We start from the raw sequence: 14,976 nt of genomic DNA, 5'->3' as shown, positions 1-14,976 counted from the left end.
TGGCTTAAAACACTGAAATTGAAGAACATTTCATCCATGCCTTCTGCTCAGAGAGTTTGTGCTTGGAAAAATCACCTCATTGCAGTTTTCAGTCCCCACTGCAGGCTTCCTAAGTAAGGGTGCAGGATCCAGGGAACAACCTATCTGCAAGTTTTTTTTCTCACTTGTGTGGTTGCTGCAGCTTCAAAACTCCATGTCTAGTTAAACCATTGTAACCCATGCTGGGGACCTTTAATTAGAAATCCTTTCATTGACAGATCCAGTGTATCTTTCTTGCTGATTGGCATTCTGCCTTCGGTTTAATTGCCCAATGCCGTGGTTCAGATCAACATTTTAAAATAAATAAGACACAGTTGATATTTCATTTAAACAATAAATGAAGTGATAAGGAACAATGTGATTAAAATCTTCCATATCTTAATTAATTTGTAATTAATATAAATTGCAAATATCAAAGTTAATTAATTTAGGTAATTAGCATATTGTTACAAGATGCCATCCTCATTAGAACATGGAAATTGTCTTTGGGATTGGCGATGAGCTCTAGATTTCAGATTGGCGAGTAAGACAAGCTGTAAGTATTGTATTTAAGTATACTGCTGGATAGAGTCATCAAACTTGATTTTGACTCATAAAATCATATAAGTTGAGCTTTTCAAGAGCCTCTCTGTAGAACGATGCAATCAGAAATTTTTCAACACAGAATGGCATATCATCTTAAACTTGTTCTCTGTCATGGGCTGCTCTCTTTTGATTTTTCTTTTTTTTAACATTTTAATCCCAAAACACTTCATTTTTGTCTTACAACTTTTTCTCCTCTCCATTTGTTAATCTACAGAGTTTATTGCACCAACATACTGCAGTATGGAATGGAAGGCATGAATTTGTATTTGTAGTTGCCTCCTGTAGTCAACTGCCATAATTGATTGAAGTACAGAGAACTGGACAGAGCAGGTGGACAATAAGAATTCAGAGAGAATCTTATAAACAAATCCATCCAGCTAATGTTGAAGTGCCAGAGATTGGCTGTCAGCCCTGCTAAGGATTGGAGGGTGGAGGTGGGGTGTAGAATGCCCCAGAGCACCAGTTATCACTAAGAATGGTTGACAGAAGCAAGGGGGAATTGAACATTTGCCTGCTCACTCACTCCCAACAATAGTATTTCCCACTGCTCGGAAAGGGAATGAGAAATCACTTGAAGGTTTGTCTTCAGTTTCAGTTAGAACAGCCTAACTAATGTCTGGAAAATCACAATAAAAAAAAATGCTGTGCTAGATTTAAGTTTGATCCTTTCTTCTTGTGTTTTGTATAGGTCCGAAAATTAGATGGTATTCCACTCATCTTGGACAACTGCAGCATCGATGGCAATAACCCTTGTATCCTTTCCTGTAATGCTGTCTTCTTTTGATCTACCTTCATATTTCTGTCCATAAGAAAAGGGTTAAGTATTTCAGAATTTACAGTTCTTTTATTTCTCCAAAGTGACGTCATGAAATGTAATAACCAAATGAAATGTCACTGAATTAATAGCACTCTCACCGCTGTGTCACCAGGTTCAAGTCACACTCTAGGGCTTGAGCACCAAAGTCAAGTTGGCTGTCCCGTGCAGTACTGGATCAATGTACCATTGGAGATGCCATGTTTCTGATGAGACTAATTTGAGGCCTTATCTGCCCCCTCTATCAATGTACAGGATTCCATGGCACTATGCCCAAGAAGAATAACGATGTTATCCCTGATGTTCTGGCCACTATTTATCCCTCAGCCAATGCCATAAAAAAAATTATCTGGTCATTGTCAGACTAAACTTCAAAAGTAATCCATTGCCTGTAAAGCACTTTGAGATATCCATCTGATATGTTTTCACAATATTGAAAAGTGCCTTCTGGTACCCAAGGATGGGCATTTTGGTGAAATCTACAAGGCAGAAAATACATTAATGGAAATTTTTTGACCTCCTCCTAAAGTCACACAGCAGAGAGTGGTTGCCCTATTCATGAGGTCTGGGGCTTAGGTTGCATAGTTAGATGGAGTAGGCTGTGATGTTTACCTAAAATTCCAAGATACCTTAAGCTCTTCTTTTCAAAAATAAAAATTGATGAGATAGTTTGTCTTTATCTGCCAAAAATATTTTTGTTCAAATCTGGCCCAATTAATTCTTTTATGGAATGAGTGAAGTGTTTATCACATTTCACATGTTGTCCTCTTCTTGGAAATAGAGCAACATCATGGATATGGAGAGTGGAAAAGCTGAGTCCAGCTATGAAGCTGTGAGGAAGAAAAGTGTTCTTGAACGTAAATTAAAACTTCAAAACAGAGAAGCAATAGCTGTTTTTAATAACAAATTAGATACAGCTCAAATACTGTCGGTGAATAAAAACCAAAAGAAAACTCTTAGAACTGAATGAAAAGCTTTCGTAGCTGAACATCGATATAATCTTAGTGAAGTTCTTGAAATAGCTAAAGAGGTTTTTACTCGACAGACAACTGAACTTCTTGCACAAAAGGAGGCTGTGTTAAACCTGCAATTCCTGGAAAAGAAACCCAAAGTGTCAGACTGTGAAGTAGGGCTGAAAGTTAAAACCGATCCTGATTTTAAACGTAGGAGCGAAGAACGGAGGCAGAACTAGGAATGAAGGCCCTTCTGAGAGATTTTGAGCCAGTGTCCAAATTAAAATGCAGAAGCTCACATCTCTGGATTTTTACTTGAGCACAGTAAAAAGTCTGACAACACCAGGTTTTAGTCCAAGTTCCACACACATGAGGACAGTCCCCGTCCAACGTTTACCCCAGTCCAACGCCGGCACATCCACATCATTTTTACTTGAGCCACAGGCCAGTTATCATGGGAACAGATGGATTAGTATGTTAATTATTTTATTTATTCATAGGACATTGCCAGCAATTATTACCCATTCCACGTGGCGTGTTGGTACAATGGTTAGCACTGCTACCTCACAGTACCAGGGACCCGGGTTTGATTCCCGGCTGGGTCACTGTCTGTCCAGAGCCTGCACGTTCTCCCTGTGTCTGTGAGGGTTTCCTCCAGGTGCTCCGGCTTCTTCCCACAGTCTGAAAGACGTGCTGTTTAGGTGCAATGGCCATGCTAAAATTCTCCGTCAGTGTCTCTGAACAGGCACCTGATTGTGGTGACTATGGGCTTTTCGCAATAACTTCATTGCAATGTTAATGTAAGCCTACTTGTGACGCTGATAAATAAACTTTAAAACGTTAGTTGGCTTTGAGAAAGTGGTGTTGAGCTGCCTCCTTGAAATGCTGAGTCCACGTGCTAGGGGTTGACCCACAATGGCGTTAGGGAGGGAATTCCAGGATTTTGACCCAGTGACTGCGAAGGAACAGCGCTATATTTCCAAGTCAGGATGGTGAGGGCTTAGAGGGGAACTTGCAGCTGGTGGTATTCCCATGTATTTGTTGTCCTTTTCCTTCTAATTGTGGGATTGCTTATGCTGCTTGGCATGCAAGTTATCCTGCTTCGAGCCTTCGGCTTCGAATACAACTGAATAGCTTACACTGCAATTTCAGAGGGCATGTAAGGGTCAACCACATTGCGGTGAGTCTGAAATCACGTAGGCCAGATCAGTTAAAGAAGGCAGGTTTCCTTCCCTACAGAATATTAGTGAACCAGTTGGGTTTCTTCAATTGATAGTGGTTACACTGTCATTGTGAGACTTTTAATTCCAGATGTTTTCTTGAGTTTAAATTCCACCATCTGACGTGGTGGAATTTGACCCTGGGTCTCTGGATACTAGTCCAGCAACAACACCATTGCACCCCTTAAGTGTATATTTTCACTGAGCATGATTGTTTTTGACTGATAATTCAACTGATGGACATGTTAGTGACTTTTCCCACATGTTAGTGACTATTCCATTGCCTTCAACATTTGGATCACAAAGTTTGCACCCCCTTTATAGACTAGTTGGTCAAGTTGGATCCTTGGTATTCATTATGACCTCCCTCACTTTGAATATGGTTCGCCTTGTATAAAGCTCCCTCCCATATTTCTTTGGATTTTCCTTTGATTTAACGCTTATGTAGTAATCAAAGTTTGATTCATCATGCTATCTCTGTCTTTCAATTTTTCCTGCAACTAGTGTTTTGACGGATAACTGGGAAATCTGGGAGTGTTAGGTGCCTAAAGAAAAACAATGCCATTACCGAAGGAAATACTTTTTGATGTGTATGTAGCACCAGAAATGGCACACCACTATACCTGCAAATACAGAATTTTGATACTCTCACAGATCCCAGAAGCCTTTTCATGGAATTTTAAGGTCCCAGTAGCTGAATTTGTAAACCTGGGAGTGATGTCGACATTTTGCTGCATTTGGTAGCAGGTTTGCATGTAACATTCGAATTACCCTCAAAAAATTAGGGAACCAGTAGGATTGGTAGGAATGAAATGGTAAAGTCTGCCTTTCTGTTGTTTGACTATACATATTCCATATTGCTATAAGTCCTTTACCAGCTCTATCACCCACTAGGTTTTGCAGCTTGAAAAATGTCCATAAATCACTATGGCTTGAGGAAGGAGGAGTGAACTTATTGCAGAGCTCTTCATCATCCATTTGACTATAGGCTTGTCACCTTACCACTATTATCTCTATTGTCTGAATTACATAGTGGGTTCTCAGAAATGCCTCAGGGATGGGGTTAGGGGTTAATGAGATAGATTCTAAGGTTTAATTAAAGGTGAGGGCAGTGCTGACCAAAAGGTGTAATTTTGTTTAAAGAAAGTAAATAGCCAAATTGAGATGTCTGAAAACAATTGCGTGTATAAAGGTTTCGTTATATTTTGGAATTTAGCATGGAAAGTGCCGAGACAATAGACAGCAAAGAGATTTATTAAAGTACTAATTGTTGGACCTGCACAACATGTAAAAGCACTTGACTTCCTTTGTAGTTCAGGTAGAAGCAACTTGTTCTGTGACATGGTTGGTATCTAAGTACTGCCAGCAAACTTTTCAAAACAAGTTGCAATTCCTGCCAAGTGAATTGAAAGCATCATGATAGGGTTACCTTTTCAGTGCTACTTGTTTTAGCGTACTCTTCTGGCTTTTGCCACTGTTGCAGTTTTAGGTTGTGGCAGTTACAAAACAATGAAGTATGCGAGGATGTAACACAAAAGCAAAATATTGCCGATATAGGAAATCTGAAACAAAATAAACAAAATGCTGCAATTGTCTGAAGTCTGAGGCAGAGGTACTTTTAATTGTCTGTGGAGTACTTGGATTAGGGAGATGAGGGTCGCCAGTGTTCCACTTCCTGCTGAAAGTTTGAGTTTATGAGCATGAGGAAAGGACCATGCTTGACTCTAACTCTGTTACAGAGTAGCCTGCAAATGTTGATCGCCATCTTCATATTGATGAGGTGCTGAAATATGTCTTAGGGAGGCGAACTTTGGAAGCAGCAGGGAAAAATAAATTCTCAAACGACACCCTGTTTTTGAAGTACTATCAATAGCAATCTGCCCTGGTGAATTATTTGGCTGTTGAATCAAATGATGTGTTAGAGGGAGGTGAGACTGATGTAATTTGGATGCATTATATTGTATTGGGGTTTTGCTGTATTTAATGCTTTAATTTGTGTCCTTGAGAACTTTAGTGAGGGATCGTTAAACCACATCTATGCTGATGGCTTTCAGGGTACTGGATGCAAATAGAAATTTAGGGGACGATTTTGAGTTCACGCTCACCGTCCACAGGAATGGCAGTGGGCCTCAATATATAGTGAAACCTGGAAGTCTGAATGTGAATGCCAGATCTGATCACGGGCGTGATGGAGAGCCCCTGAAATCTCCAGGGTGGGTCATTAATTTTTGGTCTGATCAGAGCACCTATCTCAAAGCAGCTGGGCTTTGTTGGTGTGTTTAGGCCCTGCCCCTCTGAATTGCAGCATGAAACACACTCAGCTGCTTTTTTTTGACAGGGTGCCGTAAGATCTGAATAGAAAACTGGCACTTTTTCACAGAACCAACACTGCCATTTTTTGGTAGTTTTTAAGAGATGCGAATAATCCCGGGAGTGGTTGCACTGGAACTAAACAAATTTAGATTTTAAAAAGGGGTCAAAATGGAAGAGAAAGGCCACAGACTAAGATTGTTGAACTCCATGCTGAGTCCTGAGGGTTGTCAGATGCCTATTCAGAAGATGAAGTGCTACTCCACCAGTTTGCATTCACTGGGACATTGTAATGGGGATTGACAAAGCACAATATTGACAGTGTTCAAAGAGTTGCAAAGACCTTAACCTACTAAAATGGTCAATTTTATTTAAGATATGCTGACTTTATCACTTTGTATTGATTACAGCAATCAAAAATAATTTGCACTTGTTGAACAAAAAAAATCAGCACTTATCATGATCTTCTGTTCGGTGGACTTGCAGACTCAAACACACCAGTGAAAGTTTGTAACTCACAGGAACTGGAGGTAACCAACCGGATACAGTATACAAGCTTGTTTCAGGAGATATGTTTCTGTCCAAATACCGGAACTGATTTCTTGAGGAGCTGACCGAGGTTGCCTTTACAGATTGTGAAGTGGCTTCTAAAGGGTAATGGACTGGAACTGAATAGGTTCGTACAGTAATAACCGTGTTTCTGAATAGGGATCATTACACAACAAAAGCATCAGTGTGATTTACACTTCTAAAAAGATGAACCGTAAAGTCATAGACTTTAACAGCATTCTGCAATTGTGCTGCTGTCTACAGCCAATAAACAAAGACTAGGGGAAGAAAAGGACTTAACTAATGCGTGTTGCATTTTGAACCACTGAACCAGAGTTCGTTCTGGGGATGATTCTAATTCAATTGTTGCAGATTAGGAAGTGACTGCATGTGATCTGTTCAGATATAAACTGTTGGAAATCTGGCTGAAGAAAATAATTATTAATTAACAATTATTTAAAAAATGAACATTGGCCCATGCAAATGTGTTAGAGAGTGTGACGTAAAATTCTGAGAAGCAACCTACTTTTGGAGGAAAATAATATAAACCGCACTTGAAATAAATTAATTCAGATGCCAGTTATGTACTAGGAGTTAAACTCAATTTTACTCATGTCTAAATGATCCTTTCAAGATCTCAGAGGTTGATATGAAGATTGACTGAGAATTTTTTAAATCTATGTCTCAAGGAATCCAAAACCAGCACAGCATTCATTCAACTCAAGCTAGGTTCAAGGAAGAGGGGATAATTGAATTTGATCAAGATGTAGGAATGGACAAGGGGTAGGAAGTGAGAAGAGCAAAAGTAAATGAAGATGATGAGATATAGTGGCAGGGAGATGGATCTGAAAGAGGATGAGATAGAAAGGTGGGAGGATAAGGAGAAAGAGAGAGAAAGTTGGAGGGTAAAAGGAGGGAGAGAAAGGAATGCAGAGGATTGGCCCCAATCAGCCAAGTGACCTTCAATGAAGGAACAAGGAAATTATGAAGGTATGAAGGGAGAGATTGGGAAAATACATGAAGAGATTTCATGGTAAACAGATAAACGCTAGAATCTAAACTACTACATGATGTACAGCAAATATATATTCCTGTAAGACACAAAAACCCAACAGGAAAGCTGAATCAACCATGGCTAACAAAAGAAGTTGTATTAGATTAAAGGAAGTGGCTTATAAGGTTACCAGAAAAAGGAGAAATGCCTGAGAATTGGGAGCAATTTAGAATCCAGCAAAATCCAACATGACCAAAAAGCTGATAATAGGAAAAGAGAATATTCTTTTCAGGCTAGTGAGTAACATAAAGGCAAACTGTAAAAGCTTCTGTGTAAGTATGTGAAAAGGAAAAGTTTAGCAAGAACAAATGTGGGTTGACTCTCCCTTCTCCATTCCTCATAGCTCCCACCCACGAACCTCCCCCCCACTCTCCCTACTTCCACGCTACAACCGTGTAAATTCTTTATTATTGTCAGCTCTAATAAAGGGTCATCCAGACTCAATGTTAGTTCAGTTCTCTCTCCACAGCTGTTGTGACGATGAGATTTTCCAGCATATTCTGTTTCTGATTCAGATTTTGCAGCATCTGTGGTAATTTGCTTTTATTTTTGTGAAAATCAGGTATCATTCAGTTGTCCAGAGGCATTTTATGCTTCTGTCTCTCAAAAACTGAATTAACAGCTTCCAACTCTCATTTTTGATAGCTGCGGTCTCCAGTCCTTCATCTGTCGATATTTGGTTCTCTCTCTATTTTGACCTTGAACTGAGTTCTCACATCATGTCTATTGCAAAAGCTAGCTGCAAGCACAATATCTTCTTTCAAACTAAATACTTATTTTCTATCAACAAGAGCCAAGTCTGTATAAAGCAAAAGTCTGTTCATGGCTTGAATGCAACCTTCTTATCTGGAAAGCTCTTCCTAGCATCATCCTTACATTCCTGGATAGAATACAAGAAGCTCATTGTTTCTGACGCATTGTTCCTCAAGACCTGATGGATTATTCCCCTAGAGTTTCTCTGACATTTCGTGTGTCGTTCCATCAAAACTCCAAATGACTCTCAATACTTTCTTCTATGTCCTCACTGTATTGAGATCAAGACAGATTGTAGGCTTCTAGTAACTTCCTTTCCTAGATTGTCAGAAGCGAAAAGCTCTATTTCCTTAAGCTGTTTTCTCTTTGAGTGGAGTGGAATCCAGGGAAATGGAACTTAAATCATTTTTATCCGATCCCCACCCTTTCAGTGTCACTGCAGTTGGATACCTCCACCGCCAATTTTTTAAATTCATAAAGACTTAAATTTATATGCTCTGCTTGTTAGAATTAATGAACAGAAAATTGTGGACAAGAAGTGCGCAGTTTCCTGATATGAACTTGTGTGCCAGGAACATTATTAATGAGTTTGATAACGTACATTGTCTTAAATAAAAACATAAATTTCCATAAGCAAACCAAAATGATCTCCTAAAGCATTAGAGGCAAGAAATTGAGCTTATCAGTGGTCTTTTTGGGGTGTTTTGAGCACCTTCAGAAATCCAAAACCTTATGCACACGTATACGTGCTATATTTACTAACAGGCGTTCATGTGTGCAGTAAACATCTGCAAGAGGTACGTAAAGAAGATGTATTATTATGTCAGTCAACCTGAACCGCCAGTTTGACACCAGCGGTGCTATTTAGCTGCTCAGTTTCAGCTAGCACCCTACCTTAACCTTACACAGCTGATTATGTGATCAGCACAGTAAGAAGTCTCACAACACCAGGTTAGAATCCAACAGGTTTATTTGGTAGCAAAAGCCACTAGCTTTCAGGCCTCTGATCCTTCGTCAGGTGAGTGGAGAGTTCTGATCACAAACAGGGGATGTAAAGACACACACTCAGTTTACAGATTCCTGATTAGAATGCAAGTTTTTACAGCTAATCAAGTCTTAAAAGGTGCAGATAATGTGAGTGGAGATAGCATTAAGCATAGGTTAAAGAGATGTGTATTGTCTCCAGACAGGATAGTAAGTGAGATTTTGCAAGCCCAGGCAGGTCATGGGGGTTACAGATAGTGTGACATGAACTCAAAATCCCGGTTGAGGCCATCCTCATGTGTGGGGAACTTGGCTATCGGTTTCTGCTCAGTGACTCTGCACTGTTTTATGTCGTGAAGGCCACCTTGGAAAATGCTTATCCTAAGATCAGAGGCTGAATGCCCATGACCACTGAAGTGATTGCTAACAGGAAGAGAACAGTCTTGTCGAACAATGTTCATTCATCCATTTTCAAAGCGTCTGCATGGTCTTCCCAATGTACCATGCCTCGGGACATCCTTTCCTGCAGCGTATCAGGTAAACTGTGTTGGCTGAGTTGCAAGAGTATGTACCGTGTACCTGGTGGATGGTGTTCTCACGTGAGATGATGGCATCTATGTCGATGATCCGGCATGTCTTGCAGAGATTACTATGGCAGGGTTGTGTGGTGTCGTGGTCACTGTTCTCCTGAAGGCTTGGTACTTTGCTGAGGACAATGATCTGTTTGAGGTTGTGTGGTTGTTTGAAGGCAAGAAGTGGGGGTGTGGGGATGGTCTTGGCAAGATGTTCGTCTTCATCAGTGACATGTTGAAGACTCTGGAGAAGATGTCATAGATTCTCCGCTCCGGGGAAGTACTGGACAACGAAGGGTACTCTGTCCACCATGTCCCGTGTTTGTCTTCTGAGGATGTTGGTGCAGTTTTTCGCTGTGGCACATCAGAACTGTTGATCAATGAGTCGAGCGCCATATCCTGTTCTTATGAGGGCATCTTTCAGCGCCTGGATGTGTCTGTCGTGATCCTCCTCACCTGAGCAGATCCTATGCAGGGCTTGTCCGTAGGGGATAGCTTCTTTATCGTGTTTAGGGTGGAAGCTGGAGAAGTGGAGCATCCTGAGGTTATCCATGGGCTTGCGGTACAGTGAGGTGCTGAGGTGACTGTCCTTAATGGAGATGTGTGTGTCCAAGAATGCAGCTGATTCTGGAGAGTAGTCCGTGGTGAGTCTGATGGTGGGATGAAACTTGTTGATGTCATCATATAGTTGTTTCAGTGCTTGTTCATCATGAGCCCAAAGGAAGAAAATGTCATTGATGTATCTCGTGTATAGCATTGGTTGAAGCTCCTGTGCAGTGAAGAAGTCTTGTTCAAGCCTGTGCATGAAGATGTTGGCTTATTGAGCTGCGAATTTGGTCCCCATGGCTGTTCCATGTGTCTGGATGAAGAACTGTTGTTGAAGGTGAAGACGTTGTGGTCCAGTATAAAGTGGATAAGTTGTAAAATTGCATCTGGAAACTGGCAGTTGTCGGTGTTGAGTACTGAGGCAGTTGCAGCAATGCCATCGTCGTGGGGGATGCTGGTGTATTGTGACGAGACATCCATTGTGACGAGACATCCATTCGCAGCTCAATATGCCAACATCTTCATGCACAGCCTCGAACAAGACTTCTTCACCGCACAGGACCTTCAACCGATGCTACACACTAGATACGTCGATGACATTTTCTTCCTTTGGACTCGTGGGGGATTTTAACTTTACTAACATTGATTGGAATTGCTATAGCTCTAGCTCGTTAGAGGGGTCAGTTTTTGTTCAAAGTGTGCAGGAAGGTTTTTTGACTCAATATGTAGATAGGCCAACTAGAGGTGAGGCTATATTGGACTTGGTGCTGGGAAATGAGCCAGACCAGGTGCTAGACTTGGAAGTTGGTGTGCTTTTTGGTGACAGTGACCACAATTCGGTTACGTTCACCTTAGTGATGGATAGGGATAGGCATGAACCTCGGGTCAGTAGTTTTAGCTGGGGGAAGGGTAATTATGAGGCCATTAGGAGAGAATTAGGAAGCATTGATTGGACTAGGAGATTACAGGGACTAGGAACGTCTGAAATGTGGAGTTTTTTCAAGGAGCAGCTACTGTGGGTCTGTGATAGGTATGTCCCTGTCAGGCAAGGAGGAATTAGTAGGGCTAGGGAACCGTGGTGCACAAAAAAAGTTGATTTGTTGGTTAGGAAGAAGAAGGAGGCTTATGTTCGGATGAGGCTTGAGGGCTCGGGTAGTGCAGTAGAAAGCTTTAGATTGGCTAGGAGGGAGTTGAAGAGGGAGTTAAGAAGGGCTAGAAGAGGGCATGAGATGACTTTGGCTGATAGGATTAAGGAGAATCCTAAGGCGTTCTATAGGTATGTCAAGAATAGAAGGTTGGTTAGGGCAAGATTAGGGCCAGTTACAGACAGTAGGGGGAAGTTGTGTGTGGAACCGGAAGAGATTGGAGAGGCATTGAACCATTATTTCTCTTCGGTGTTCACGCAGGACGATATGAGTGTAGCTGAGGAGGTCACTGGGGTGAAGGGGTGTAAAATAGAAAGTATTGTAGTTGATACAGAGGATGTGTTGGATATTCTAGATGGGTTGAAAATAGATAAGTCCCCTGGTCCAGACGGGATTTACCCTAGGATTCTATGGGAGGCAAGAGAGGTGATTGCAGAGCCACTGGCTCTGATCTTCAGGTCGTCGTTGGTCTCTGGTATAGTACCGGAAGATTGGAGGACAGCGAATGTTGTCCCATTGTTTAAGAAGGGGAGCAGAGACTTCCCTGGGAATTACAGACCAGTGAGTCTTACTTCTGTAGTGGGCAAGGTTTTAGAAAGAATTATTAGGGATAGGATTTATAGTTATTTGGAGAGTAATGAATTGATTAGAGATAGTCAGCATGGTTTTGTAGCGGGAAGGTCGTGCCTTACTAACCTTATTGAGTTCTTTGAGAAGGTGACCAAAGAGGTGGATAGGGGTAAGGCAGTAGATGTGGTATATATGGATTTTAGTAAGGCGTTTGATAAGGTTCACCATGGTATGCTTCTGCAGAAAATGCAGATGTATGGGATTGGTGGTAATTTAGGTACTTGGATCAGGAATTGGTTAGCAGATAGGAGACAGAGGGTGGTGGTTGATGGTAATTATTCATCATGGAGTTCGGTTACGAGTGGTGTGCCTCAGGGATCTGTTTTGGGGCCACTGCTGTTTGTAATCTTTATTAATGATCTGGATGAGGGTATAGTTGGGTGGATTAGTAAGTTTGCTGATGACACCAAAGTCGGAGGTGTGGTAGATTGTGAGGAAGGGTGTCGAAGTTTGCAGGGTGACTTGGACAGGTTGCAGAGCTGGGCCGCGAGGTGGCGGATGGAGTTTAATGCGGAGAAGTGTGAGGTAATCCATTTCGGTAGGAATAACAGATGTGTTGAGTATAGGGCTAACGGGAGGACTTTGAATAGAGTGGAGGAGCAGAGGGATCTAGGTGTATGTGTACATAGATCCCTGAAAGTTGGGAATCAAGTAGATAAGGTTGTTAAGAAGGCGTACGGTGTCTTGGCGTTTATTGGTAGGGGGATTGAATTTAGGAGTCGCAGCGTCGTGTTGCAACTGTACACAACTCTGGTGCGGCCGCACTTGGAGTACTGTGTGCAGTTCTGGTCCCCACATTACAGGAAGGATGTGGAGGCTTTGGAGAGGGTGCAGAGGAGGTTTACCAGGATGTTGCCTGGTATGCAGGGGAGGTCCTATGAGGAGAGACTGAGGGATTTGGGGTTGTTTTCACTGGAAAGAAGGCGGCTAAGAGGGGATCTTATAGAAACATATAAGATGATTAGAGGTTTAGATAGGGTGGATGGTGATAGCCTGTTTCCTCGGATGGAGAAATCTAGCACGAGGGGGCATGGCTTTAAATTAAGGGGGGGTAGTTATAGGACGGATGTCAGGGGCAGGTTCTTTACCCAGAGGGTGGTGAGGGACTGGAATGCCCTGCCTGCTGCAGTTGTAAATGCGCCTAGTTTGGGGGCGTTTAAGAGATTGGTGGATAGGTTTATGGACGAAAAGGGATTGGTTTAGATTAGTGGGTCAATGTTTTTTTTTAAAAATAAGACTGGTCGGCGCAACATTGTGGGCCGAAGGGCCTGTTCCGCGCTGTAATGTTCTATGTTCTATGTTCTATGTAAACAATCACTGAAATAACTGTATGATGACATCAACAAGTTTCATCCCACCATCAGATTCACCACAGACTATTCTCTGGAATCGGTTGCATTCTCGGACACATGGATCTTCAATAAGGACGGTCACCTCGCTGTACCACAAGCCCACGGATAATCTCACGATGCTCCACTTCTCCAGCTTCCACCCTAAACACATTAAAGAAGCCATTCCGTCCGTATACACAGGATCTGCTCAGATGAAGAGGATCACAACAGACACCTCCAGACACTGAAAGATGCCCTCATAAGAACAGGATATGGCATTCGACTCATCGATCAACAGTTCTGACGCACCACAGCCAAAAATCGCACTGACTTCCTCAGAAGACAAACACGGGACGCAGTGGACAGAGTACCCTTCGTCGTCCAGTACTTTCCCAGAGTGGAGAAGCTATGACATCTTCTCCAGAGTCTTCAACATGTCATGTAACTCGGCCAACGTTGTCTACCTGATACACTGCAGGAAAGGATGTCCTGAGGCATGGTTTACTGGGGAGACCATGCAGACACTATGACAACGGATGAATGAACACCACTCAACAATCACCAGGCAAGACTGTTCTCTTCCTGTTGGCGATCACTTCAGCGGTCACGGACATTCAGCCTCTGATCTTCGGATAAGCATTCTCCAACACAGCCTTCACAACACGATAGCGCAAAGTCGCTGAGCAGAAACTGATAGCGAAGTTCCACACACGAGGACGGCCTCAACCGGGATCTTGGATTCATGTCACACTATTTGTAGCCCCCATGACTTGCTTGGGCTTGCAAAATCTCACTTACTGTCCTGTCTGGAGACAATACACATCTCTTTAACCTATGCTTAATGCTATCTCCATTCACATTATCTGCACCTGTAAGACTTGATTGGCTGTAAAAATTCACATTCTAATCAGTATTCTGTAAACTGTGTGTGCCTTTACATCTCCTGTTTGTGATCAGAACTCTCCACTCACCTGACAAAGGATCAGAGGCCCGAAAGCTAGTGGCTTTTGTGACCAAATAAACGTGTTGGACTTTAACCTGGTGTTGTAAGACCTCTTACTGTGTTTACCCCACTCTAACGCCGGCATCTCCACATTGTGATCAGCAACAGGCATCACCAGCTCCACCCCACTGCCGGTGCTATTTAAAGGAATTATAAATTACATACAGGTTAGTTTGTTTTATACAAGTTGTTGTTATAATTCTACAATTGTTTGTTGCTTTCTATGGTTGGTAAACTTGCAAAAGTCTGTAAGGAGTGCTGTGACAAATGCTGAAGGAATTTTTGCTGACTTTAAGACTTGCAAAGAAAAGTTGCTTCCAGTAATGAGAGCACTAATAGGCAATTCCCTTGGAATTGAGCATAAATTGGAGGAATATATTCACATCTGTTCCTGTAAGGATATCCTCACTGAAATCTGCAGCCCATTGCAGCCATACCTGCAACCACAGAGCAGGGCATGGAGCACTTTGCCAGTATTTGTGAAGGCA

At 42.0% G+C, this 14,976-nt stretch overlaps 1 protein-coding gene across 3 annotated transcripts in view; it reads left to right on the top strand.

Moving 5' to 3' along the window:
* The window catches only part of atxn10 (ataxin 10), a 229,861-nt gene that overhangs the window by 170,338 nt on the left and 44,547 nt on the right, over positions 1-14,976 (top strand). For all 3 annotated transcript variants that reach the window (XM_080190882.1, XM_080190884.1, XM_080190883.1), the window contains one exon: positions 1,313-1,376. In XM_080190882.1, coding sequence (XP_080047008.1) covers positions 1,313-1,376 — 64 coding nt within the window. The remainder of the gene's footprint in view (positions 1-1,312; positions 1,377-14,976) is intronic.

The sequence above is a fragment of the Carcharhinus amblyrhynchos genome, chromosome 6 (genome assembly GCF_965287045.1).
Source record: "Carcharhinus amblyrhynchos chromosome 6, sCarAmb.v2.hapA, whole genome shotgun sequence".
In the NCBI taxonomy this organism is placed as follows: Eukaryota; Metazoa; Chordata; class Chondrichthyes; order Carcharhiniformes; family Carcharhinidae; genus Carcharhinus; species Carcharhinus amblyrhynchos.
The sequence above is the reverse complement of the archived record's forward strand: the minus strand, read 5'-3'. Positions and strand labels throughout refer to the sequence as shown.